The sequence below is a fragment of the Heterodontus francisci genome, chromosome 13 (genome assembly GCF_036365525.1).
Source record: "Heterodontus francisci isolate sHetFra1 chromosome 13, sHetFra1.hap1, whole genome shotgun sequence".
Taxonomy (NCBI): Eukaryota; Metazoa; Chordata; class Chondrichthyes; order Heterodontiformes; family Heterodontidae; genus Heterodontus; species Heterodontus francisci.
Window position 1 is genome coordinate 101,373,595 of NC_090383.1, and position 27,606 is coordinate 101,401,200.

The 27,606-nt window shown below is 41.2% G+C and overlaps 1 protein-coding gene across 1 annotated transcript in view; it reads right to left on the reverse strand.

The window, feature by feature from the left end:
• Window positions 1–27,606, reverse strand: part of LOC137376727 (formin-2-like) — a 411,942-nt gene that overhangs the window by 319,766 nt on the left and 64,570 nt on the right. Inside the window, exon 8 of the mRNA XM_068045702.1 lies at window positions 19,302–19,399. Within this exon, the coding sequence (XP_067901803.1) occupies window positions 19,302–19,399 (98 nt within the window). The remainder of the gene's footprint in view (window positions 1–19,301; window positions 19,400–27,606) is intronic.

The following is a 27,606-nucleotide window of genomic DNA, read 5'->3' on the forward strand; positions in this document are numbered from 1 at the left end:
TCTATGCATCTCAATGTAGCTACAATTTTTAATCATTCAGGACAGAACTAAGTTGTTTTAACCATTTAAGTTGATCTACACCATTCAATAGTTTTGCTACGACTTAATGATGTGATCCTATTAGTGTTAGAGTTTATTTTGCTCCAGTTTATGGTCTCACAGCATTCCCATAGGTGAGCACTTAGCGTATTTCTTAAGCAGTCTAGGGTTTTAACAGAAAACCCCACTTACTGTATGTTGGCTTATTCGTGATATGATCTATCTTGACTCAAGGTCACTGCAGTATACTGTAACTTGGGCAATAAATTGCCAAATACATTAAGAGCAAAAGCAACAGTGATGTACACTAGATTTGCAGTCTTTACGAGCTTAACCGCCCCTCCTCTAGAATAGAAAATAATTTTGCTGCTTATATTTTGGTGTAAACTATATCTGAATCAAGGTCCCTGACCAAGTTGGGCATGGTGGCTCACTGCTAAACTTCCATGTTCAATTGTTTGACTGGTTCAAGTTGCCCACGACCAAGGTGACAGTGGAATTCAGTTCGACTTCTTAGTCAAACCCCTTGTTTCTCCATTTTTTTGGGAAAAGCACCAAGGTTCCATTGGACTAATTACTCCCAGCCTGTTAGCTGCCACCCATCTAATGGAATTCCATACCCCATGCACATCACGCAAGGTTTTTTGCACTGGCGCTCACTTCTCTTCCTGAAGTTTAGTGATGTGAATTGGTTTTAAGAAGCAGAGTCTCAGTTTTTCCAAGTCATCCAATAGCTTGCTTCTATTCCCTCCCCATGATTATACCACATATGTGGACAGCGTAATGTACAAATCAATCACTGCACTGTCTTTGGCCAATCATGTGTCAGGCAGTAATCCAAGGTGTTATATAACACTTTCTCTTTCATGAAATGTCAGAGCAGAAACAATAGCTTTTAACTCACTTTTGCACTACAAATCTTCCATGTACTTAGCATACCAAAGAGTGCTATTAAATTACAGAGCAAGGGGGAAAAGTCAAGAGTCTAGACTCCTGGGTGAAAGATTTGGCTCCTCTTCGAGAAACCAAGATTCCCCTAAAGTATTAAGCCATAATGATTAAGCATCACAATCTTCAAAGAGAATAAGGAATGAATGTAGTGGCACAGGTTCAGGGTAAGGACCCCTGGTGTATTGTTACAAACGCAATAAAATCTGTCTTCACTTTGGCTGGCAGATCCAAGAATGTATTATTTTATCATCACGCTATAATCCAGTTTTTTTCTTTAAGCAAAAGACTGGATTTCAAACAAAAGAAAAAGTCATCCTTTCCTGAAATATGGTATGATCAGTAGAAAAGCAGTACATAAATCGATCTTTAATCTGAAATGGGCATCATACTAGAGACATTGAGCTCAGACCAATATCTGGAGATTGCGCTGTGCAACCACCAAACTCATACTGCATCCCCTTATATGTTGCGAGAAACTCAAAGAAAAGGAGAACTAAATACACATCCTTGGATGCAGGCGTACAACTCCTCTTCCCAGGTGCGTATTTTTAAAAACGTGGAGGAGGAGCATAATTTCGTCATTGTGTTAAAAATATTCTATATAAAAGGTTTTGTTTGGTACATAAAAAGGTGTCCAGGGAATCCAGTGGGACACTGAAAATGTGACACTCAGCTACAATTCATGGCTTTAGCACACTCTGGAAACTAGTGAGTGCCTAACTAAGGAATATCCTCAATTTTATATTGACACAGAAGTTCCACACATTTAAAATTTCTTCAGATATGAGAAGTGGCATTTTAGTTGATAAGAGGACAATCTGATGTACTTGATACTCCGGTGGCAATTATTCTTAGCCATTACTGCCGTTTTCTTTTCTCAAGAAAGAAAAACTCAAAGCAGGAACCTTTTGGACATAATCCAATGGCACAAATATTAAAAAGATCGGCATCAACTTTTGAAATCACATTGATGTGGTTGTACACAGGGATCCAAATGGCTTTCATTTGGAGACATTTGTGCTAGTAAACATTGATCTTACATAAATGCAATATGATATCCTTTTAGACGTGCAGGGAACTCAAAACAACTTTCAAAAAGATAATTCGTTTTTCCAAATTGCACTGGTCCTGGAACAAAAATGCCTAACCACATAAGCAGTGGTTCGTCTGTCTTACTCTGGCTCCCTCTTTTGGTGTTTGATGTCACTTTAAATAGGACCACAAGTATTTTCTCCCTTTATAAGACTATCTAAAGTACCATGAGCTTTGAAGTGTATAATTTGTGGCTCCCTCAGTAACAGAATCATATAAAGCATCTTTTGTAAGACTCAAAAGGGAATCTACAAAATGCCCAGATATGAATACAAGGCTATTTTATCAAAATTGTCTATTCTTCTAATGAAAGCCAATCATATTGAAAATGGGAGATGCATTTCAATATTCCATGCAGGTAGGTAGCATTGTGATAGAGAGTCATATAATAAAACAGCAGAGAAGGAGGGCATTCAGCACATCGTGCCTGTGCTGGCTCTTTAAAAGTGTTATCAATTATTCCCACTCTCCTGCCCTCTCCCGACTGCCCTGTAACTTTGTCTCCAATTCCCTTTTGAAAGGTATGACTGAACTTGCTTCCACCACCCTCTCAGACAGTGCATTACAGATCATAACTCACAGCATAAAAAAATAAAATATAATTTTGCCTCTGATTCTTCTGCCAATCATACATGTTATCTGGTTACTGATACTTCTGCTACTGGAAACTATGGCCTGGAATTTGCAATGGTAATGACAGCGAAACATTGTTCCACTGAAACTGACAGTAACTTCGGGAGTCTTAACATGCGCAGAATAATGTAGAAATCCAAAAGTTGCTGTCAACCATTCTATGCTCCTCCAGAAGGTGCACTGTTGAGGCACCCCCAGAATGCAATCCGCAAGCAGTGAATTGACACAAACTTCACTTTCACACAGTTAATCCTGCTGAAAAGTGCTTGAAAAAGTTACACCTTGTTGAATGAGGTGTAAACTCGGTTTTTAAATAGCATTGTAAGTTCATAAATACTGTTGAACAACCTCACTAGCCCTGAAAAACTAAATTTGATATTTGTGGAATTTCTCCATGATAAAAATTTCCCGTTTAAAACATTTTATTTTAAAGTTTGATATTTTAGCTTCTCTCAGCTACTTACCATGCTTAATGACATAATCGCTGCTGGACGCCTGGAGGACCCTTTGATTTGACACCAGATTTAAAATACTGCCAGGAAAGGGGAAGCCCCTGCTAAAGGAGTCACTAAATCTTAGTGCGTGTTTTTTTTTTTTGAGGTCAGGCGATAGTGCCGTTGCTTCACTGCTGATTGCAAAATGCAACCCATTATCTCCTTATTAACTCTATTAAAACCCTTCACTATTTTGAACATTTCATAATCTCCCCTTAACCACTGCTTGAAAGAGAAAAAGGCCATCTCTGGTACCATTCTTGTAAATCGAAATCTCCTCTGCACCCTCTGCAAGGCCTTGGGATCTTGTCCAAAGTATGGTGCTCCGAATTGGACAATACTCCAGCAGGGACCTCATGAGTAATTTATAAAAGTTTGGCATAACTTCCTTTCTTTTGTACTCCATTCATAAACAGGGGTCTTATGAGAGTGTGTTTTTTTTAAAATCAGCTTTTTCAATTTGTCTTACCACCTTCAAAAGGTTTGAACAGACCCCATGTTCCTGCACTCCACTTAAACTGGTGTCATTTAGTTTATTTTGCCTCCTCTTTTTCTTCCTACCAGAATGCAATTACTACACATTACTCTTGTTCTATTTCACCTGCTATACACCTGCCAAAAATGGGACATATTAATTTTGTCATATGGATTATTTTTGAACTGTTACTGGACTTGAAATAACTTGTTTAAAAAGACCACAACAGTGGCTGGAAACATGGCTGCACATTTGCATTCTAAAAGACAGCGGCAGGAAGATGACTATGGGAGTGCCTCCCTGATTCAATTACCCAGATAGATTCTGATCAAGGGACACTGAATGTGCAACAGCCAGGATTCCACCACCTCCACCACCCCCAGAGAGTGTCTAGTAAGTCTGGGAGAAAGCAACAAACCTCGCAAGAAAGGTTGTTCCAAATAAGGAGCTAGTTAAATGACTAACTTGCTGGCCAACTTGAAGTTAATTGAAATGCGCTCACAGAACAGATTTGGGAACAGACTGCAATTTGAAGACAAAAGAGAAGGAAGGTCTCTCCCTGTCTCTCAAGCAAAGTTCCAGGGACCCATGGAAGTAATCTAAGCCTCAAAGACAGAAGGCCAGCGAAACAAGTTTGAAAGTGTGCACTGGGCCCTAATGAAAACTGCAAGACTTAACTTCAATCAGAGACTTTACATCCAATCCAAAACCAGTAACTGAACTCCATCTATTACTTCAAACTTTTCCCCTTCTTTCTTCTCCTCTGTATCTATTTTCGTGTGTGTTTATTACGTATGCATGCTAGTGTGGTCGGGTTACATATCTTTAGTAGTTTTAACTGAAATAGAGTTTAAGAAATTTACACTTTGTGTGTTTAAATCTGAGAAAGCCTGTCCGGTTGATTTCTTTGCCATTACAATTAGAAAGCAGTGAACAAGGATTCACTGAGGGGAAGCTAAAAACACTTTTAAAAATGTAACCCTGTTACAGCCAAACCAGGAAGGCTAAGAAGGGAGCCCTAAACCCCTGCTTCACCTGGTCATAACACTCTCTCTCAAATCCACCCACCTCACCACCATCACTACTACCACCATCCAGAAGCTCTGGACTAGGGCCTGGGAAGGCTTATTCCCTCATAATTCCACATCCAAACAAAATTGACTTATTATTACAAGAACCTGCCCACAACTCCAAATATTACTTAAACTCTGGCATGGTCTGGATAGGTCAAACAGCCTGTTTGTGCTGTTGATTCCATACAAACCACAGCAGAACTGCGTGCCCACTCATTCTTCCTCAAACATTACACGACATTCCCTCCGAATTACCGTCTACTCCAGGAGCAAAATGGAAAATTTTGACTAAGACAACAAACAAGTTGTTCAGAACCAAGCCTGTGCCATGGAAGAATTCTAATTTGATTCTCCTTCTCCCTCTTGTTTAGTTGGATGGAAAGAGAGACTTTTTTTTTTAAATAAGAGGCTGCATATGAACACCTCCCACTAATCTGACTGACTGAAAAACAGTGGAAGGAGGATTAGGGTAGATAGCTCCAATTGAAGCAGTGAAAGCAATGGAAGTGATAAATTGGTCACCTCACCTGTAATAATTTCTATGTTACACATTCAAATCTGTAAAACTTTTGATTTTTGAACTAGCTTTACACCTCGATTTTAAAATTCTCATCCTGGTTTTTATACCCTTCCATGGCCTTGCCCCTCACCATCTCTTATCTCTTCCAACCCTACAAACCTCATATCTTCACTGTTATGATGGTGCTTCTATCTTTTTTGTTAAGCTTTTTTGAGGACTCATGTATTTTAGAATTATGGACTTCTTTCCAATTTGGGAAAACTGAAAAGGATTCCATGAATTATTTTTTCCACTGGAGTCATCGGAAGGACTTTTGGACTTTGTTTGTAAACAACTCTCACTGAAAGTCACTTGTCTTCAGATAAACACCCAAGAGGGGATTTTTGATTTGGGGGGAGATGTTTAAAGAGAAGTGACAGGTCAAGATTTATAGGGATCAGGAGGCTTGACTCTTGAGATATTGATTTTGGTTTGCATTGAACAGCGCATTGGGGTGCGAACTGTTTTGAAGGCAGTTGGAGAAAACCAGCTGAGAGAGCAGTCACCACTAGAACCCTCTTGATTGTCAGGAAGTTCTGAGATAGAAGTGTAAGAAAGAAAGAAACTAATGCTGCATTTCACCTGAAAAACCAGCCAAACTGACCTTCAACATCACCTGAAAAGAACTGTTCTAGAAAGATCCTGGTGACAGCTGTCTACATGTATTTGGGACACCAAACTAAAAAAGGGACAACTGACATCTTTCTATATCTTTTTTTTTCCTTCAAGAATCAGCAAGCATTTGGCCAAAGTATTCTTTTTTGGGTTTTTTGTTTTGTAACAGCTGTAAAAAGCAAAACTCTTGCAGTTAATTGGTGTGCGCGTGAGGGGCTAAGGTAAAAAGGGAACTCATATTTAATACTTTGCTTCGTACTTGTTAAGTCCTGTTCTATAATAAACTGGATAATTTTGTTGTTTATTGTTTGTATCTTCGCAAGAAGGAGTTAGATATAGCTCTTGTGTCTAAAGGGATCAAAGGATATGGGGCGAAAGCTGGAACAGGCTACTGAGTTGGATGATCAGCCATGATCATAATGAATGGCGGAGCAGGCTCGAAGAGCTGAATGGCCTACTCTGCTCCTATTTTCTATGCTTCTATTAAAGAAATCTGGTTGGTGCATTTTATTCTGGGATAAAAAGAGAGAGAGAGTTTATGATTGACCATATTGGTAACTAGGTAAACATTTAAATATATGTTTTGTGACCTGTGGTGAAGTGGAACTAGAAAAGACAGTACACTCCTCCTGCTTCAGTCGTATCAGCACTCCATAATTCCGACTTCTTAAGCGTCTGATTTTAAATTGCTCCACCATTGGTGGCTTTGCCTTCAATTGCCCAGGCCTGAACTTTGGAATTCCCTCCCTAAGCTCTCCACCCCTCTCTCCTCCTTTGAGGCATTCCTTAAAACTTACTTCTGACCAAGCTTTTGTCACGTGCCTTAATAACTAGGGCGGCACAGTGGCGCAGTGGTTAGCACCGCAGCCTCACAGCTCCAGCGACCCGGGTTCAATTCTGGGTACTGCCTGTGTGGAGTTTGCAAGTTCTTCCTGTGTCTGCGTGGGTTTTCTCCAGGTGCTCCGGTTTCCTTCCACAAGCCAAAAGACTTGCAGGTTGGTAGGTAAATTGGCCATTATAAATTGCCCCTAGTATAGGTAGGTGGTAGGGAAATATAGGAATAGGTGGGGACGTGTTAGGAATATGGGATTAGTGTAGGATTAGTATAAATGGGTGGTGGATGGGTCGGCACAGACTCGGTGGGCCGAAGGGCCTGTTTCAGTGCTGTATCTCTAAACTAAACTCCTTATGTGGCTCACAATCATTGTTTTATAATGGCTCTGTAAAGTGCCTTGGCATGTTTTATTACATTAAAAGGTGCTAAATACAAGTTATTTTTGTTGTTATGCATGCAAGAGCGCCAGAGTTATGTTATGTGAAGTGCTGAATCTATTTCTCCTTTCCAATTTTATTAGATATTTTTATATTATTCACAGCTTACATACGGCAGTGACTTTCTAAACTCAATGACACCTATACATATTGAATGTCACCCTTCATGCATATAACAATACAGCTCAACAGGATTACTTTGTCTGCCGGTAGAGGGCAGCATTACATAATATACTTCAAAACACCTACTCATAACAATCACCAAGGCAACCATCACATGCTGCTTTCAGTCAAGTGGCATTATGTCCAGTTAATTTCCATATAGCATTTAACTTTCCAACATAGCTGACTTGTTACAAGTTTCCCCCCTCCCCCAACTGTCAAATATTTGAAGATTTTAAGCGTGCTGCGAGTACTTGGAATCAACAATTTCAACACTAAACCACTGCAGAAATGCATTCCCACTTGATTGTCTCCAAACATTTAATAACATTTGCTCACTGCAAGATTCTGAGAATGGGAATGGGAGGAAGGGGAAGCACCATATTACAATATGAAAATGGGCTATTTTAACTTGACAGAAGAAAGCAATTTCAAACCACAAATGAATTCAGAATAATCTTGCCACCCAGTAGAATTCCCAGAGATTCACCATCACGGCAAGACCATGAACAACAATTTATGAAAGGTTATTGTGCATAAAGCCATGTTTTTTTAAAAAAACTCCCAAAATGAGGCCCAAGCCTGGATATGCTGCGGCAAGTGGCTCCCCTCCTGACTCCCCAAAGCCTTTCCACTGCCTACAAGGCTCATGTCAAGAGTACAATGGAATACTCCCCACTTGCCTGGATGAGTACAACTGCAACTTATACTGAGGTTCAATACCATCCAGTAAAGGCCTGCTCAGGTCAGGAAATAAAATCCAACCCGAACCTGACAGAACCACATCGGACCCGAGCCCAAGTCCCTCCACTTTTTTCCATGCCTGACCCAACCACCAGAATGGTTACCTACCTTGATTCCATAGTGCACTCATTCACTGTACCACTTTTGGATTAAGCAGCATGACCACAATGACATCATTGAGATGCTCACTGCGCAGACTCAGTTTCCCTCCTTGACATCCTGGACTCCAGCTCGAGTAAGTTTTTCAACATTTACACTCTCCCTCGAGCAGAGCAAAATGCAAGATTTCCTGTGTGTGTCTGAGACCCGGAACCATCCCTAAGCTTAAACGGTCCTCCACCACTGGAAAACTGCGGGCACAAGGCGTACTAAGCACAGAATCCATTGCAGGAACTCACCAAGGTTCCTTCAAAAGCACCTCCCAAACCCTTGGCCTCTACTACCTGGAAGGACAAAAGCAGCAGGCGCATGGGAACACCATCACCTCAAAGCTCTCCTCCAAGTCACACACCATCCTGACTTGGACATCACCCATCATTCCTTCATGGTTGCTGGGCTCAATTACTGGAACTCCCAACCTATCAGCATTGTCGGAGTACCTCCAGCACACTGACTGCAGCAGTTCAAGAAGACAACTCACCCCTTTCTCAGGGCAACTATAAATGCATTGCCAGTGCTGCTCACATCCAGAGAATGAAGAGAGATAAAAGCCAAATTTGAAAAGAAATTTCGTCCATTAAAAAAAAATTGATTTTAGAGGTTTTTTTTTGGTTAAAAAGGTAAATTTTCCCTTCATGTGTTGAACCTAGGATCTTGTCACAGATTTTCAATAAATGTAAGAGATGGGGAAGAAAATGGAAGTGAAGTACATACTGAATGGTGCCAAAACAGAAATGTAAAAGGAAATTTGAAAGACGTTAATATTCAAAGAATAAACATGAAAACATTAAATTGCTTAACACAACCAAAAGTGATTACAGACATTGTCTTTGCAGCTGTTTCAAAACTGACAGCCTCCAATACCCATCCCAAAAATGTTGAACAAAACTGAATATTAGAACCTTACATTAAGTACAGTAAACTGATCTTTAAGAGTAATCCATTACTCTGGCTCCACCCTCAACCCTCCAAAAAAATTAAAGGAAGACAATTATAGAATGTTACGGTACAAACTAAATTTTTTTAAAAAAATCATTCATAGAATGTGGATGCCCCTGGAAAACCCAGCATTTATTCACCACCCCCAATTGCCCTAGAGCAGATGGTGGTGAGCTGCCTACTTGAAACACTGTAGTCAGTGTGGTGTAGATACACCCACATTGCTATTTGTGAGGTAGTTCCACAATTTTGACCCAGTGACAGTGAAAGAACAGCAATATAGTTCCAAATCAGGATGGTGTGACTTGGAGGGGAACTTGCAGCTGGTTGTGTTCCCAAGCATCTCCTGCCCTTGTTCTTTTAGTAGAGGTCATAGGTTTCACTGGTGATGAGGAAGCATTGGCATCTTGTAGGTGGTACACACTGCTGCAACAGTGTGCCTGTGGTGGAGGGACTAAACACTGGTGGTGGTGGATGGAGTGCCAATCAAGCGGCCAGCTTTGTCCTGGAAGGCGTCAAACTTTGGGAGCGTTTTTGGAGACGGACTCATCTGGGCAAGTGGGAAGAATGCTATCACACTCCTGACTTCTGCCTTTTAGATGGTGGAAAGGCTTTGGGGAGTAAAGAGGCGAGTTGCTCCTTGCAGAACTCCCAGCCTCTAACCTGCTCCTGTAGCCACATTATTTTTATCTAGCTGGTCTAGTTAAGTTTCTGGTCAATAATGACCCCCAAGATGTTGTTGATGGAGGAGATTCAGTGATGGTAATGCCATTGACTGTCGAGGGATGTGGTTACATTCTCTCTTGGAGATGGTCATTGCCTGGCACTTTTGTGGCACGAATGTTACTTGCCACTTTCAACCCAAGCCTGAATGTTGCCCTCATCTTGCTGCATGAGGACAGACTGCTTTAGTATCTAAAGGTGTTGCAAATGGTACTAAGCACTATGTAATCATTAGCAGCATCCCCACTTCTGACCTTGAGGGAAGGTCATTGACAAAGCAGCTGAAGATGTTTGGGCCTCAGATACTGCCCTGAAGAGCTCCTGCAGCAATGCCCTGAGGCTGAGATGGTTGCCCTCCAACCAACACCTTCTTCTGTGCAAGGTATGATTCCAACCAGACCCACAACAATGTGGTTGACTCTTAACTGCCATCTGAAATGGTCTAGCATGCGACTCAGTTGTACGAACCGCTATGAATAAGTATAGTAAGAATAAATCCAGCCCAGTTGACCCTGAAAAGTCCTCCTCACTAACATCTGGGAGCTTGTCCCAAAATTGGGAGAGCTGTCCCATTGACTAATCAAGCAACAGCCTGGTATAGTTATACTCACAGAATCATGCCTTTCAGCCAACAACCCAGACTCCTCCATCAATGTCTCTGGGTATACCTTGACTTGCAGGCAAGATAGATCCACCAGAGCCAAACACCATGGTGGCACACAGTTGGGAGTGGCTCTGGGAGTCCTCAACATTGACTCCAGATCCCATGAAGTCTCATGGCCTCTGGTCAAGCAAGTGCAAGGAAACCTCCTGCTGATCGCCACCTACTACCTTCCCTCAGCAGATGAATCAGTGACTCCTCCATGTTCAATACCACTTGGAAGAAGGACTGAGGGCAGCAATGGCACAGAATATACTCTGAGTGCATCAATGTCCATCATCAAGAGCAGCTCGATAACACCCACTACTGCCTGGCTTAAATGATAATACTAAAGTGAGGGATATGCTGAGCAATGGAATCGCATATTGTGATGGAACACAATTCTGCTGTTGATGGCCCACAGGACCTCATGAATGCCCAGTTTTTGAGCTGCTAGATCTGTTCTGAAATTATCCCATTTAGCACAGTGGTAGTTCCACACAACACAATGGAGTATGTCCACAGTGTGAAGATAAGACTTTTTCTCCACAAGGACAGTGTGGTAGTCACTCCTGCCAATATGGCAGGGATAGATGCATCTGCAACAGGTAGATTGGGGAGGATGAGGTAAAGTAGCTTTCTCCCCTCATGTTGGTTCTCTTACCATTTGCCGCAGGTGCAGCCTGGCAGCTATGTCCTACAGGACTTGGCCAGCAGTGACGCCACTGACCCATTCTTGGTGATGGACATTAAAGGTCCCTCACCAAGAGTACATTCTGTCTTTGCTACCCTCCATGTTGACCACCACTTGGAAGAAGCATTGACAAGTACTACTAACTCATCAGCCGAGGGAAGATAGTGGATGGTAAAATCAGCAGTATGTTTCCTTGTGCATGTTTGACCTGATACCATGAGACTTTATAATGGCCTAGATGTTGAGGACTCCTAGGACTGCTCCCTCCTGAGTATATAACACTGTGCTGCCACCTCTGCTGGATCTGTCTTGCCAGTGGGATAGGGCATACCCAGGGATGGTACTGGAACAGTCTGTGACATTGGTTGAAAGGTATGAATTCTGTACGGCTGTCAGGCTGTTGCTTGGCTTATATTTTCTTGAAGAGGGTGAATAGACATTGAGGGAGTTCATGGCAGTACAAATGGCTCTCAAGTTCCAATCCCCATATTCACAAAAGCAACATTAAAAATAAACTTATATTTGTGAAACTGTTTAAATGAAAATTAACTGTTGTAAATAATTGAAGGTAAATTGGACTGGAGGCAGAACAAATTACAAGCTTCAGCAGCACAAATCTCGACAACTACCCAAAAGGTCTAAAAACTGACATTCAAATTTGTTGCTCTTCACATTGTTAAAGTTACCCCAATCTTGGCCAACTAACAGAGGAAAGAGGGGAAAGGAAAACGGACAAGATCATTCCTTCTCTACAAGTGCTGAACCTTTCCTAAGAAAATTAGAAATTAGTAACAGCAGTGCATGTTGCAAATTCTGGTATTAGGCTCTCCTGGTCTTCTTGCAAAGTATAGGGATTAAAGGCTGTTTTTATAAGGTGCAGGAAGGATGCACGTGTGCACATGAATGTGAGAGAGGGCAGAGCAATTGCTAAGTTTCATTTAAGTTATATTAAAATGATAGCTAATTTATTTATTCATTTAACCTTCCATTATACATTAAATTTACTCTAAACAGCAAAACTCAGGAATCTGATTAAAACCCATTTCACTGTCTACGTCAGCTGTTTTCTAAATCAAACTTTTTATGCTGAATATTTTGTCAATTTTGAAACTTTCAATGCCACTGCATTACTGCCCCATATGACATCTCAGCAGCTTCATAATGACCAGAATTTTCTACATCACTTCACTGCCACCTACAGTTTATTCTGCCCAATTTTTAAAGCCGTGCTCGAGAGATTAGGGAGGGAGGAGAAAAGAGGGGAAGGAAGATGATATTGAGACAAAAATGCAAAAACTACAAAACTAAATGTGAAATGATTTACTAAGTATGAAGACCAGCAATCCAACACTGCTGTGATATTTTTTAAATAGTGGAGATAGATTCATTTGCAAAAGAGTGCTTTTCCATTTTTGCGGGGAAGTCAATAACTCATTTTAAGTTAAATTAAGTAAAAGAACATAAGAAACAGGAACTGGAGTAGGCCATTTGGTCCCTTGAGCCTGCTCTGCCATTCAATTCTGGCCTTAATTCCACTTTCCTGCCTGCCCCCCGCCCCACCTCCTCCCCCATAGCTCTTGACTCCAACAAAAATCTGCGAGCCCAGCCTTGAATATGTTCAATAACCCAGCCTCTACTGATCTGTGGCAGAGAATTCCAAACGTTAACTACTCCCAGAAGAAATTCCTTCTCATTTCAGTCTTAAACAGGAGACTCCTTATTTTGAAACTGTGCCTCCTAGTTCTAGATTCCCCCACAAGAGGAATCATCTCAGCATCTACCAGGTCAAGCCCCCTAGGGATCTTACATGTTTCAATAAGATCACCTCTCATTCTTCTAAACACCAATGAGTACAGGCCTAACCTGCTCAATCTGTCCTCATATCCCAGGAATCAGCCTCGTGAACCTTCTCTGAACTGCCTCCAATGCAATATATCCCCCCTTCACTAAGGAGACCAAAACTATACACAGTACTCTAGGTGCAATCTCACCAATGCCCTGTACAATTGTAGCAAGACTTCCCTACTTTTATACTCCATCCCCTCAATATAAATGCCAACATCCATTTGTTTTCCTAACTACTTGCTGTACCTGTGTGCTAATTTTTTTGCAATTCATGTACAAGGACACCCAGATTTTTTTCATTGCAAGTTTCATGGGATATGAGCGTCGCTGGCAAGGCCAGCATTTGTTGCCCATCCCTAATTGCCCTCAAGTAGATGGTGAGCTGCCAACTTGAACTGCTGCAGACCATCTGGCCCTCTGCATAGCAGCATTCTGTAGTCTCTCTCCATTTAAATAATATTCTGCTTTTCTATTCTTCTTGCCAAAGTGGACAACCTCACATTGTCCCACATTATACTTCAACTGCCAAATTTTAGCCCACTCACAATCTATATCCCTTTGCAGATTGTGTCCTCTTTACAACTTACTTTCCTACCTATCTTTGTATTGTCAACAAATTTGGCTACAATACACTCAGTCCCTTCATCCAAGTTATTAATATAGATTTTAAATAGTTGAGGCCCCAGCACTGATCCCAGTGGCACCCCACTAGTTACAGCTTGCCAATCTGAAAATGACCATTTATCCCGACTCTGCTTCCTGTTCATTTGCCAATCCTCTATCCATGCTAATTTTACCCCAACACCATGAGCTCTTATCTTGTGCAGTAACCTTTATGTTGCACCTTGCTGAATGCCTTTTGGAAATCCAAATACACTACATCTACTAGTTCCCCTTTATCCACCCTGCTTGTTACATCCTCAAAAGAACTCTAAAACTTGTAAAACACAATTTACTTTTCACAAAACCATGTTGACTCTGCTTGATTGCATTATGATTTTCTAAATATCCTGCTACTACTTCCTAATGATAATGCTAATGACAACAGTTTGGGGGCAAAGATCAGAAAAAAAAAATTCTCATTTAAATCACCAACATTTCTAACTTTTTGCATACCTTTAGTTTGTTTAGTTTAGTTTAGAGATACAGCACTGAAACAGGCCCTTCGGCTCACCGAGTCTGTGCCGACCATCAACCACCCATCCATATTAATCCTACACTAATCCCATATTCCTACCACATCCCCACCTGTCCCTATATTTTCCCTACCACCTACCTATACTAGGGGCAATTTAAAAAAAAATATATAATGGCCAATTAACCTATCAACCTGCAAGTCTTTGGCATGTGGGAGGAAACCGGAGCACCCGGAGGAAACCCACGCAGACACAGGGAGAACTTGCAAACTCCACACAGGCAGTACCCAGAATTGAACCCGGGTCGCTGGAGCTGTGAGGCTGCGGTGCTAACCACTGCGCCACCTTGACCAGTAGCAAGTTAAACCTCAAGGATCCATGATCTATTAATACAAATTAAAATTAGTCAACAGTAGTTGGATATCAGCACGAGTAAAGGGCTTCATGCAGAGATAAGAACTGGGCTCCTCCCCAGCACCATATTCGATAAGTGAAGTGCCCAATATAGAACTAACTTACAGAAATCAACAGCGCCAATGTAGATGAAGTAAGTGGCGGTCATCCAGTATATTAGTTGGAGTGCTACAACACCCCTCAGTGTCCCCGAATTATAAATGGGGGGGGGGAATAAAAATCGAAGTCCCTGCTCCCTATTGCTAGCCAAATATTCCTACCAGAAACAGAAGCTCCAATTTTAACTCGAGTGGGAAACAGACAGAAGTGGGCCAAGGAGAGATGCACCCTTCCCATCTTTAATATCCTCTGTATAGCTCTAATACCCTTCTCAATAAAACAGATAGATAGACTAGTATACTGAAATAGACAAACTCAATTTTCATGATGATTTCACTTTGTATCTACAGCACAATTACAGGAACTTCATGTCACACAATGCATTCCAAATGGGGACCCAGACAATGAGACACCATTTTTACAGAGTTAACAGCAGTGGCACATCTCATACAGCAATTTCATGATTTGTGCATTTAATTATGCATTGGCCTTTGCCTGACGTTGTAGTGCTTGCATATACATTATCACAAGCACATTTAGCCTAGAGGGAGAGGAGGAGATAGCGAGAGAGATAGGAGAGAGATCTCTTGGCATTTCTTAGCAGACAAAGATTTTGGGAAGGTTGTAGTCATCGGCTGCAGGCCCGCTGGTGCCGTGACCGGCAGATTCTCCCACAGCGGGTACAAGTGAAGGTGTAGTCGCTCCTGGGGGCAATTGGAGCTATCCTTTTCCTCCTTTTCTCTTTCGTGCTGTTTAATCACTCAGTCTCAAAAGGTGTCTGTAGCCCTCCTGATGTAGCATCTGCAGGCATCACGAGCTATGACCTGCGCTTCCCACTGGTGATGGTCGATGTGGCACAGAGAGAGGGACTTCTTCAGGGAGTCCTTGAAACGTTTGCATGGGGCTCCTCTGTTCCCTTTTACCAGTGGTCAGCTCTCCATACAACACGATCTTGGGCAAGCGACTGTCATCCATTTGGGCAAAGTGACCCGCACACTGCAGTTGGCTTTGCAGGATGATGGCCTCAATGCTGGTGATGTTGGCTGTTTTCAGGACTTCAATGTTTGAGATGCGGTCCGGTCAGTGGATCTTGTGGATGCTGAGGTGGCAGCACTGATGGAAATGCTCTAGAAGGCGTACATGATGGCTGCACAGAACCCATGACTTGGCACCATACAGAAGGGTGGTGAGGACCATGACTTTGTACACTTTGAGTTTGGTCTGTGCTGAGGCTGTGGTTTCTCCACACTCATTTGTAGAGTCTGCCGAATGTACCGTTTGCTTTTGAGAGCCTGTTGTCCACTTCCTTATCTATGGTGGCAAACAAGATGACGCTCTCCAAATAAGTAAATTGCTTGACGGCATTCAGCTCGGTTCCCTCGATGACAATGCTTAGTGGTCCTTATGCTTCTTGGGATGCAGGACTTCAGTTTTCTTTAAAATGATTTTTAATCCGAAGAGTTGTGCCGCCCCCGAAAAATGTGTTATACGTTGCAGGTCTGACTGACTGTGGGCCAGGAGAGCAGAGTCATTGGCGAAAAGAAGTTCACTGATGAGTTTTTCTTGTGTCTTTGTGTGAGCTTGAAGACGCCGGAGGCTGAACAGGCCTCCCTCAGATAGGATAGAACCCAGATTCACTGGATTGATACCAGAAATGAGGTTAGTGTTGAGAAAGGCTTCAAAATTTGAGGCTTTTTTTCCCCATTAGCACATAGGAGTGTAAGGAAGTTAAGTTGAAGATTGGAGAAGTTGGAACGGTTTTCCTTGGAGAAGGCGGCGGAGAGGAGATTTGATCGAAGTATTCAAAATTATGAGGGATCCAGACAGTAGATAGGGAGAAACTGTTCCCATTTGTGAAAGGATGGAGAATGAGAGGGCACAGATTTAAAATAATTGTGTCAGGCAAACCCCCTCCACCTGCCAAAACTGAGGCACACATTATTTCGCCACACACATATTAAAACTTTAAAAATTGCATTCTCTGTCTGGAAAGATATTTCCATGGTAACAGACAGACAATGTTGAAACAATGGAGACTTTGCAGTGGCTCTCCAATACACAGAAGTTTTAATCACATGGCTAGCTGGCTGGGGCAGAGAAATTTGAGCCTCCAACAAGGCGTATGAAGAGACTGTTCCATATAAGGAACTAGTCACGTGACTAACTTGCTGAGCACCCTGGGAGCTTTTTGAACTTGAACTCCCAAAGGAACTGCCAGGCAGAATGCCATGTGCTCTCCTGGAACTAAGAACATCTCCTCTGCCTGCCCATCTCTCAGGGAACTGAAACCATTGAAGACACATGAAACTCAAAAGAGAGAAAGGTTTGCCATGTGAATAAAGTTTTAAGAAGATTACTGGGCCCCAATGAAATGCAAGAATATAACTTCAATTAAGAACTACCGAGAGCTCGAGAAACAGTAATAAGTTATTCCTCAAACTGTTCTACTCATCTCTCCTGCTCTTTGTCCCTATCTTGCATGTTTATATCGCATGTGCATGCTAGCATGAGCATGTCATAAATCCGCAGGCGTGTACTGTATTAGAATTAAGCTTAAGATTTAATAAATTTCATCTTTCTGCTTTAAACCAAAGAAAGCCCGTTTGTGCTCAGTTATTTGCCTGATAATCGGAAACTGAACAGAGTCACAAAAAGGGGAGCTCAGAACAGTGTGTTTAAAATTAACCCCTGTTACAATAAGACCAGGTGAAGACAGCAAGAGACCTCCTGGACACATTGCTCACCTGGTCATAACAATTGGTTAAAAAAAAGCAAAAGCAACATGGGGATTCTTGAATGGGACAACTTGACTAACCAGGAATTTTTCTTTGATAAATGTTTTACTGGTTTCACAAAAAAGTACTCTGTACCAAATACAGCAACAACAAATGAAAACACAAAAATAAAAGCAAAATACTGCAGATGCTGGAAATCTGAAATAAAAACAAGAAATGCTGGAACCACTCAGCAGGTCTGGCAGCATCTGTGGAAAGAGAAGCAGAGTTAACGTTTCGGGTCAGTGACCCTTCTTCGGACCTTCCTTCAGGTCACTGACCCGAAACGTTAACTCGGCTTCTCTTTCCACAGATGCTGCCAGACCTGCTGAGTGGTTCCAGCATTTCTTGTTTTTATTTTAAATGAAAACACAAGTCTTGCTTGTTCTTTGTTTTAATTATTTTATTTTTAGATTTAGTCTTATGTTCCCCTGTTCTGGACCCCTAAACCACCAGGAAACAATCTTTCTATTGATCCTGTCCATTAATGTCCTTATTTAAAACACTTCTCTCAAATAGCCCCTTAATCTCCTCTGCTGTAATGAAAGTAACATAGTATGCCTCTGGCTCCAGCCCCATCAACCTCCTTTGGCTGCATGCTCAGGCTCAGCCAAGTGGTTCACTACCCTTTCCCTCAGAACATGGACGTCAAGGTCCTCATTTTCAAATCACTCCACAGTTTCATCACACTGAGTAATTTTCATTGGCCACATTTTTAAGATCGTTCTCCACTGCTTCATTCATACTGGATTACCACTTAGTGGCCACACCTCCCTGACTCCTCACCATTTCTTTCACTACACCTTTGGAGGTTGAACTTTTATCACTCTTTGGAAGAGCGTCTACAAACTATTTTGGCTTGCTTGAAAGCTTCTCTTCAGTGATGCACATTCAGTTCCCCCTATACTCTAGATTTCCTGTCTTCCATGTGATACCTTCCTACATTACAACAGTGACGACACTTGAAAAATACTTCAATGGTTTTAAAGCACTTGGGACATCCAGAGGTCAGGAAAGTTGATATATAAATGCAAGTCTTTCTTTCCTTTCAGCCCTTATATTATTTCTCAAACATTCCCCCTATATGAGGGGTGCTACAAAAAATGCAAGGCCTTATTGCTGCCTTTACTGCAATGCACAATATTTCCATTAAGCAACATCAGATTTACAGCACTGTTCCACTCTGTCTGTTGGTAATACAACAGTAATTACAGGTTTGACTTTCCTTATAGCTGGTTAATTATTACATTTCAAAGCTAAAATGAATTATGTTGCCCATGTGACTCGCTGATACACAAAGTTTAATTTGAGACCCACGCTGCTCCCCTCCCCCAATCTGTTATTGCTGAGCTTTTATTTCCCCTGGAGGAGGAAAGGGACGAGGACAGAGAAATTAAATCTTACATTTGAGTCACATCATTGCTTAATTATTTTTACAAAGTTTTGGCAAAGACAACGCAATTTTGCAACGCTGCTGCTCAGTCGATCGTTCGATAATTTTGAAGCGCCAAAAAGTCTATTTGCTTAAAAGGATAATGAGAAATTATGACCTGTATCAGACTAACACACTATTAAAACTTTTTAGACATGCTTAAGAGGGTGCAACGTTTTGTCAACGTTTTCATTACTTTGGTCCCAAGGTGCTCGTGTCTGTTAGGTAGATGAATATTCGCAATGATTCTGATTTTTCACAGTTTTCTAACCTATTCATACTGTACCATCCCCTTCCATACATTAATTTAATATAGATAATCAGAGTTGTAGCTTACTTGCAATGTGCGTAGTTCCTCTTTCTGTATCCTCTTCAAACTTAGAACGGCATCTCGATTCTCTGCAACAAGACAGCAGTTGTCCTGAGTCACCACAACTGTGAAAAGCATTTACAGTTATTCAATAGGTTTGTTCGGTCTTCCTTTCTTTCCCAGTTCAAATAATAAAATGTGCTCTTAACGCAATGGCAAGTGTTACAAAAGGGAGAGGGAGAGTAGTGGGCACACTCATTTATTTTCAGCAAGTTCATCAAGATTCATGCTCTAGCACTCCTTCAAAATGAGTGGAAATGCCAAAAGAATAACACACAGTAGACAAGTTTCCAGTTGATTAAGCTGAGCTACCACAAAAGCACTAAGCTTTGATGGACCCTTTACAGACATCACTTCAAAATATTAGCAGTAGAAATGAGCAAAAATCAGTTCAGAGATTTCCCCTTTACTCAGCTATTGTTGATTAAACAAGAACAAGGTTGTTTGGAGGAAGAGAGCTTAAAGTTTGTATTTTCTGTATACATTTTTTCTTATAGAAGTACATGTTCCTTAACATTGCAGCAGTACTATACCTGCAGTTGAATATTTTTTGGTATTTCTTAAGTTTACCCTAGATCAACAAGTTAATGGTACCCTGAAATTGTTAACAAAAAAGTAGACCATGACTGCATTTAAATGCCATTAGCATACCTCTTTAGAATTTTCCCATCATTTAAATTATATCTAGACAAACTTCAGAAAGCAGGGAAATACAACTTGCAAATAATCAAAGCAAAATTTAAACAAAATATAAATTTCACTTTCCTTTGCTAACTCCCAATTTTTCTGCCCCTTCCCACCATCCAGTAAATCAGCTTGGCCACTCACCCTTTCAAAATTCCAGAATGGAACAGTCTCTCAGATTTTTAAGCTCCCTCCTGAAGTATCTGGCTTGACATTTTCTCTTGTTAGTCCATAAAATGATGTAACCATAGCAGCTAACTGGCAGTTTACTCTGAACTGTTCAGTTCTTTCAAACACTGATGCTGGCACTCTGCCTGCAAGCTGCTACACTTCTTAGTGGAGATTTAAGTTGGGAACTTGCTGCATGGCACTTTGGATTGGCCAAATTAGCTACAGAATAGACACCTAGCAAGGAGCTACAAAGCTGCAGTCAAAGCAACAAACTCCTACGCCATGAACAGATCACAGCTGGAGTGATTTCAGAAAATATCTCTGGCCTTCAGCTCACTGCCTACTATAAATATTAAAGCATTTGGGCCCAAATTTTCCCAATGTCAATGCTGACACCAACTCATACCTTTTAAATGGGCTGTCAGCAATACAATGAGAAAACCCAAGACTCATCGTTATGTTATCTTCAACTTGGACAACGACCAAGAAATGTATAACCTCTTCCCCCAAGTCAGATGACAGTCATATGCAGCTGAGATAATGTACAACAAATTCATAACTTATTCCTCTGCTATACAAAAAGTCCATATATTTAGTCAACAAATGTTGACCAGTTCCATCATGATCAACTCGAGGCATTAACCATCCCAGATTGTTTTAACAGGTTCCAAAACGAATCTCCCAGGCACTGTTGCTAGGAAGCCAGAAAGGCAAAAGATCATCCTTTAAAATTTACAAGTGCAGCAGCATCCACCCAGTTCCATGGCACCACTGCTTGCCACCAGAGAAACCGCTTCCTGCTCATTGGCATCATCCCGCTGCCACAGAGAGCCAGCTCATACTTAGGGGTGATTAGAAACAGGAATAACTAGCGGAAAAGCAGCCAAAATCTTTAGCAGGGGAGGGAACGGAAAGAAAACAATAGACAGATGCAGGACTGGGTTTGTCCCTTTATATTCTCCATTAGTAGGGTCTTCCTCTTCCTTGCCCACTGCCCAACCATCATCCCCTCCTTTCCCCTCCTCCAAACCTGGCTCTTGGCATGCCCTGCCACATTTATCTCATCAAGGTGCTCATAATCCACATGCAAGGCTCACCAGGCCATTCACTTTTTAAAGGCACGATAGCCGAGTCTGATCCACTCTTCCCCCATCAACCAACAGTTCTCAGCAGGGGTCACTGGATAGCGACTGGGAACAGAAACCCTGGATAATGTTTCTGCTCTCTACCCCAAGCTCAGAGAAATGACCCACTGCATGAACCATGAGCGTCATTCTTCATTGATAGGGCTAGTACAAGGAAACAAACCCCAGAATCCAACTTGACAATCTTTGTTTAGTACTGAGTCTACTTAAAGACTGATATGGCCTTGATGAAACCTAGATGTAGAAGGCTGGTGATCTGTGAACATCTACCAAGTATTTTATCTTTTACTAGAAGGAAATAAACAAGTCAGTGATTAAGCTTCAGCAGCATGAAGTGATTTGACAATACCTACATCTCACTTTGATCTGCATGCCAAATGAGATAAGATAGATTCACTATCATGTACACCTCAGTAACCCTTCATGTTGAGCCAAGGAATAGTAAAGCAAATAATTGAGTGCCCACAAGCACTCAGATTTGAAGGATTTGGATAATCATTTGCTAGAACCAAGTTAAAATCCCACGCAGATATAGCCTGAGGCATGGAAGTCTACTTTCCTGGTATCATTCATGTTATGCCAATGTTTTGTTGAATGATAATTTTCTTAAATTCACTGACTGAAGATCTGAATTTGTTTTTAAAAAGATATTTTTAAAAAAGAGACAAGCTGTCAGCAAAGTCATCCTTTCAGCTCAAGATAATCATCTAGTTTGCTACACTGTATCCTACATTGCAAAGGACTGTGAGGAGAGAAAATGTCTGCTCAGTCCCCAGCAAGAACCAAGACCCAGCAATTTTAAAGGAACTACCTGTTCTCTCAGCAAGCAGAGAAATACTGCTAACTGCGATGTTTGAATGACTGAGTGACTGTCATGTGACAAGCCCCTCCCCATCTGTGTTTTTCCCTGCAGCAGAGAAGCAACTGGATTCCGACATGAGCAGACCCTTATTGGGGGTCCTTCTCTCTCTCTATTCCAGCTTGAAATATTTAAAAATCCTGCTTTAGACTGACCACCTCTGCATACTCCAGATACAATCCAAAACCCCATTGGAGGTAATCATCCACATTGCTATCTCCAAGAGACTCACCGAACCCCGTCATCTACCTCTTCAAACTAAAAGCTTCAGGAACACTGAATTCAGCTAGAAACCAGCCGAATCACCAAAATCCACTGACTGTATACTTCACCTCACCCAATCTACCTTACCCCACTCTAACCTCATGTGTGTGTAAACCTCTAGTGTGTGTGTCTGAAAGTTGGCACGTTGTTTATTATTTCATTAGTTCGGTTTAGGTACAATAAAGTTACCTCTTTATTAATTCAAGAACATTTGTCCGATTGGTTCTTATGACCATAGTAAGTAATCAAACACCTACTGAATTGGCCAGCACATCCACTGTAAGGAAGAATAAAACTTGTTGTGGTCAAGCAAGGAGAGGGAAAAGAGGAAAGCCCTTCAACCCCTCTTTACTTGATCATAACACTACGCACTCCTGGCTGTTAACCTTGCTTGTACACTGCATTCCAACAGTTTGAAGGCTGTGATCCTACTACCAGAGTATAAAATGTTTTATTAAGTAGCAACCAGTTGTTTTCTGGAACATCTGTTGCTGTAAACTGCAAAGAGGTTAAAAAGTGCTGAATGATACACAAAGGACTGTTTATTCAAGCTTGAAAGGGCATTAGAAAGACAAAGAGCTAAGCAAAATGTAGTGCAAAACAGGAAGGAGTGAAATGGAATGTGAAAACAATAAATCTAAAGAAAACTAGAGCAATTGGCAGGAAAAAGTCTGAGAATGCACAAATTCCAAGCTCTGGATTTATTAAAATCATTGTTTGGAACTGTTCAAGTGTCTACCATTGCAAAGATTGAAATGAGAATGGGAAGGGTGGTTGAGTGACAAGCCACATTGAATCCAAAGCATGTTTAGGGAGAAGGGAGATGTGCAGTCTCGTTTGGGCTGCCCACTACAGAAGAAATTGCACCTCAAGCAGTAAATAGTTTGGAGGAAAAAATTGCTGACTCACAACTGGCCCCATACAATGACTTAAGACAGCAGAAATGATCAGATCTTACATCTACTACAGTTAAATGGGAAAAGTGCCTGGGAAAGGACAGCCGGTAACTTGAAGGAGGATATTGCAGGACGAATAATTCCTCAGGACAAGGCACAGAATGTATCCACTACTTTAATTCGATTCACTAGAAGTGAGCTTTACATTCAAGGCTTCAAAGTTACTTTAAACAAACCAAAGCTTTGACAGCAACTAACAAGACACAAATATCCAACTCAAACACCCATTTCAGGTGTTGCATTCAAATTGCAAGCGGGTCATCAGGTGTAGGTTGAGTCTGGAGTCTTCATACATTTTAGAACTTACATGTTTGATTATAGAGACCTACATTATAAAATAAAATCACCAAGTTATAGGGTGGGTCAAAGCACCATAAAATCAGTCAGCTTGCATAATTATGACAGGTAATCAGGCATACCCTTCAGTAAAAAAATGTTGTTGTGCATTTAATTTAAATACCAAACCAAAAAGTAGAAACTCCTCCCTAATCATGCACAATTTTTAAAACTTGAAAGGCCCAGAGTACAAGTACAAAAGCTCAAGAGTTCTGTGCTAGCTGTGAAAATCTAATTCAGGTCAGGCTGCATATCCCTGCTGAATGGCTGGGCCCAGTTCTGTAGCTAATTGGCTCAGACTAGCAGACACAGTAAAAACACACACTGAAGTAAGTGTCAGATTCTAGACCAGAGACATGATAGCGCTACAAGCGATATCGGAGCAATCATTAAAAAATTTACTAGAGATTTAAATTTCAAAATGCTCAATGACACCAAGAATTCCAATAGAGTTTTTGTTTTAAAAAGGGAAAGGCATGTCCAATTTTTAGTCACTGAAATGGGGAGTTAGTTCAGCCACTGCAGGAGGTCCAGAGGAGGTGGAAACAAATTTTTTTTTTTTATAAACGCACTGATTGTATGTTTGGCATTGATGTTGCATTCTTCTGCATTACAATATTGTAAATCTTAATATTGATTCTGGGTAGTCTATGATGACATTTATAATGGAAATTGCTTACGTCAACCTGTCATGTCATTGCACCCTCCCACCGGTGGTGGCACTGCAGCACCTCAATTTTACAACTCAGCCCCTCACTACGGAGGAACTCCTATGTTCCAACCAAATTACCACAAGTTTTACCATTTAATTATAATCTATACAAAAACATTATACAAAATTAGGAAAGAATGCATGACTTTATCTGGGGACCATACATCCTGTTTCAATTATTCCTCCCCATCTAACTACACTGCTCCCAAAGACTACATGGTGTTGATCCCGTGTGTAATGCCACAGATGGTGTTTTTTTTTTAAAAAACACCCACACACAATATCCTGTGGAATTAAGAATGAGGTGATCTTTTTGAAACATACAAAATTTGAGAGGCTTGATGGTGAGAAGCTGGTTCCCCTGGCTGGAGGATCTTGAACTAGGGAGTCATAATCACAGGAGAAGGGGTTGGCCATTTAGGAAAAGAGAAGAATTTTTTTTCCCCACTCAGTTGTGAACCTTTGGAATTCCACCCCACCATCCATCACAATACTGTGCTCCCAACGCCTCAGGGGGCCTCACAAAATCCCACCCTTTGTTGTCCTATTTTAGGTACTCTATTTTAGAAAGGATGCCAAAGTCACAGACAGGTGACAGAAGAAATTTACTAAGACTGAAAATCATGGATGAAAGGTTTGGTTATGAGGAGAAACAGAGATCATTTTCACCAGAGTGGACATGGTTGAGAGCAACATTCCTACCAAGCTACACGAGTGCGAGACTGCGTAGCAGTCTGTTTGGTCCCAGGCAGGTCCTGTCCGTGACAAATATGGCATATGCGGGGCGGCACAAAAAACTTTAAAAAGAGACTGTGCACTGAAAGGAAATGACCATGCACAACAACTAAATTTTGAAGGGAATATTGGTTAAGAGTAGACCCAATTCATGGATTAAAAATTATGACGACAAATTTTCATGAGCTGAATAGTGAAAAAAAAACTGATTTCCACCAGTGAGCCTTCAATTATATGACAAATTTACCACCAAAAAATTGAAGGAATATTAGCAGAAATGCAGAGGGTTTCTGCGTTTCAGTAACTGTGGTGGAAGCAGAATCTATAATAGCTTTTAATATTTGAAATCCCCCACTAACAACAACCTGGGGGGTTACCATTGACCAGAAAGTGAACTGGTCCCGCCACATAAATACCGTGGCTACAAGAGCAGGTCAGAGGCTGGGAGGTCTGCGGTGAGTAACTCACCTCCTGACTCCCCAATGCCTGTCCACTATCTACAAGGCACAAGTCAGGAGTGTGATGGAATAGTCTCCACTTGCCTGGATGGGTGTAGCTCCAACAACACTCAAGAAGCTTGACACCATCCAGGACAAAGCAGCCTGCTTGACTGGCACTCTATCCACCACCTTCAACATTCACCCCCTCCACCACCGATGCACAGTGGCAGCACTGTGTACCATCTGCATAATGCACTGAAGCAACTCACCAAAAGGTCCTTCAACAGCACCTTCCAAACCCGCGCTCTCTACCACCTAGGAGGACAAGGGCAACAGACGCATGGGAACACCACCACCTGCAAGTGCCCCTCCAAGGCACACACCATCCTGACTTTGAACTATATCACCGTTCCTTCACTGTCGCTGTGTCAAGATCCTGGAACTCCATTCCCAACAGAATTGTGGGCATACCTACGCCTCACAAATTGCAGCAATTCAAGGTGGCAGCTCACCACCACCTTCTCAAGGGCAAATGCCGGCCTGGCCAGCGATGCTCACATCCCATGAATAAATTTTTTAAAATGGCAGATAGCTCTTTAGAGCTGTGATAGGTGCATCAGGCTGAATGGGCTGTTTCTGTGCCATAAAATTCTATGATCCTGTGGTAAATTCGTTTATATTCCTAACCTTGTTTACTTGTCACACAGTCTCCTCAGTTGGTGGCCACTGCGTGTGCAGCAAGTTGCACATCTGGACACCACACGGCAGGCCCAGCAACCCACTTCGATTATGTGCCATTTGTCTCTTCAAACTATTCTCATTGGGTCACTGTTTACTCAAAAGATAACTACTTGACTAACATTGTGAAATAACTGCAGCTTTTACTCTTAAAATTCAACAAAAATGTCAAGCGAGAATAGTTCCTTCCCCTCAAAAAATTGTTCTTTTCCCATCAAGAGGTGGGGCTACAAAACAGTGCAATGAAATTAACTTATGAAGTTACCTTTAATACCTACCTTCTATTTTCTCTACAGACATGAATGCATAAAGTAAATTTTAAAAATCTACATTATTTCAGAGAACAGAAGAGAGTTTTTAAATAAAAATGTCAGAACTAGCAAGATAGACTAAAGTAGCTTAACTGGGACAAAAAGTGTGCTTCCGTTACAAGGATGAGACAAGGCAATTTGATAAAGGAGTTTAAAAGTATAAAAGGGATGGTACAGGTAGGTGGAAATAGACTTTCTAGTGGTTGAGGGGTCTTCAGCAGTGTATATAGATAAAGATTAAATGCAAGATTTAGGACATGACAGGAGAAGGTTTTTCCTTTGCATAGAGTTATGAGGCCCATAGAATGCATTACTGGAGTTAGTAATCGCAGCAGAGATCATGTCCACATTTATAAATAAGTAGCTGAAGAAAAGGATTTTCAGGGTTGAGTGGGCAGAGATTGACTTAGTGTCATAAGATACCAGATCTCTGCTGATGGGGCCTTCTTAAATTTATTAAAGTTTTATAGCATAGTTTGCTTTTACCAATAAAAACAAACTAACTACACTCTGGGGGAAAAAGTACTTTAAGACTTCCACCCCTATATCTACATATGGTTCATACATTTATTATAATGTAAACTATGCTGCAATGTTCCCAAGATCACTTTTAAATAACTACTTGATTTGCAAATCAAATATTAACATTACATTATCCAAGAGGTAAATTTGTGACCTCCCTCACCTCCACTGCTTCAGTTATTTTGTTCCCATTATTACCACAATTCACATTTTTCTGCCCTAAAATAATTAAGCGAGATCAGCCAACATACAGATATTCTTCTGGAGCAAAGCAACGCCTTATTTTCCAATCAGAAAATGCAAAAGTTGGTTGTGAATCAATTCCTCAGTAGACATAAAAACAGAATTCACAATAAACCTTCCATTGTGCAGTTTATCTTGCATTATGTTTCTTATTAA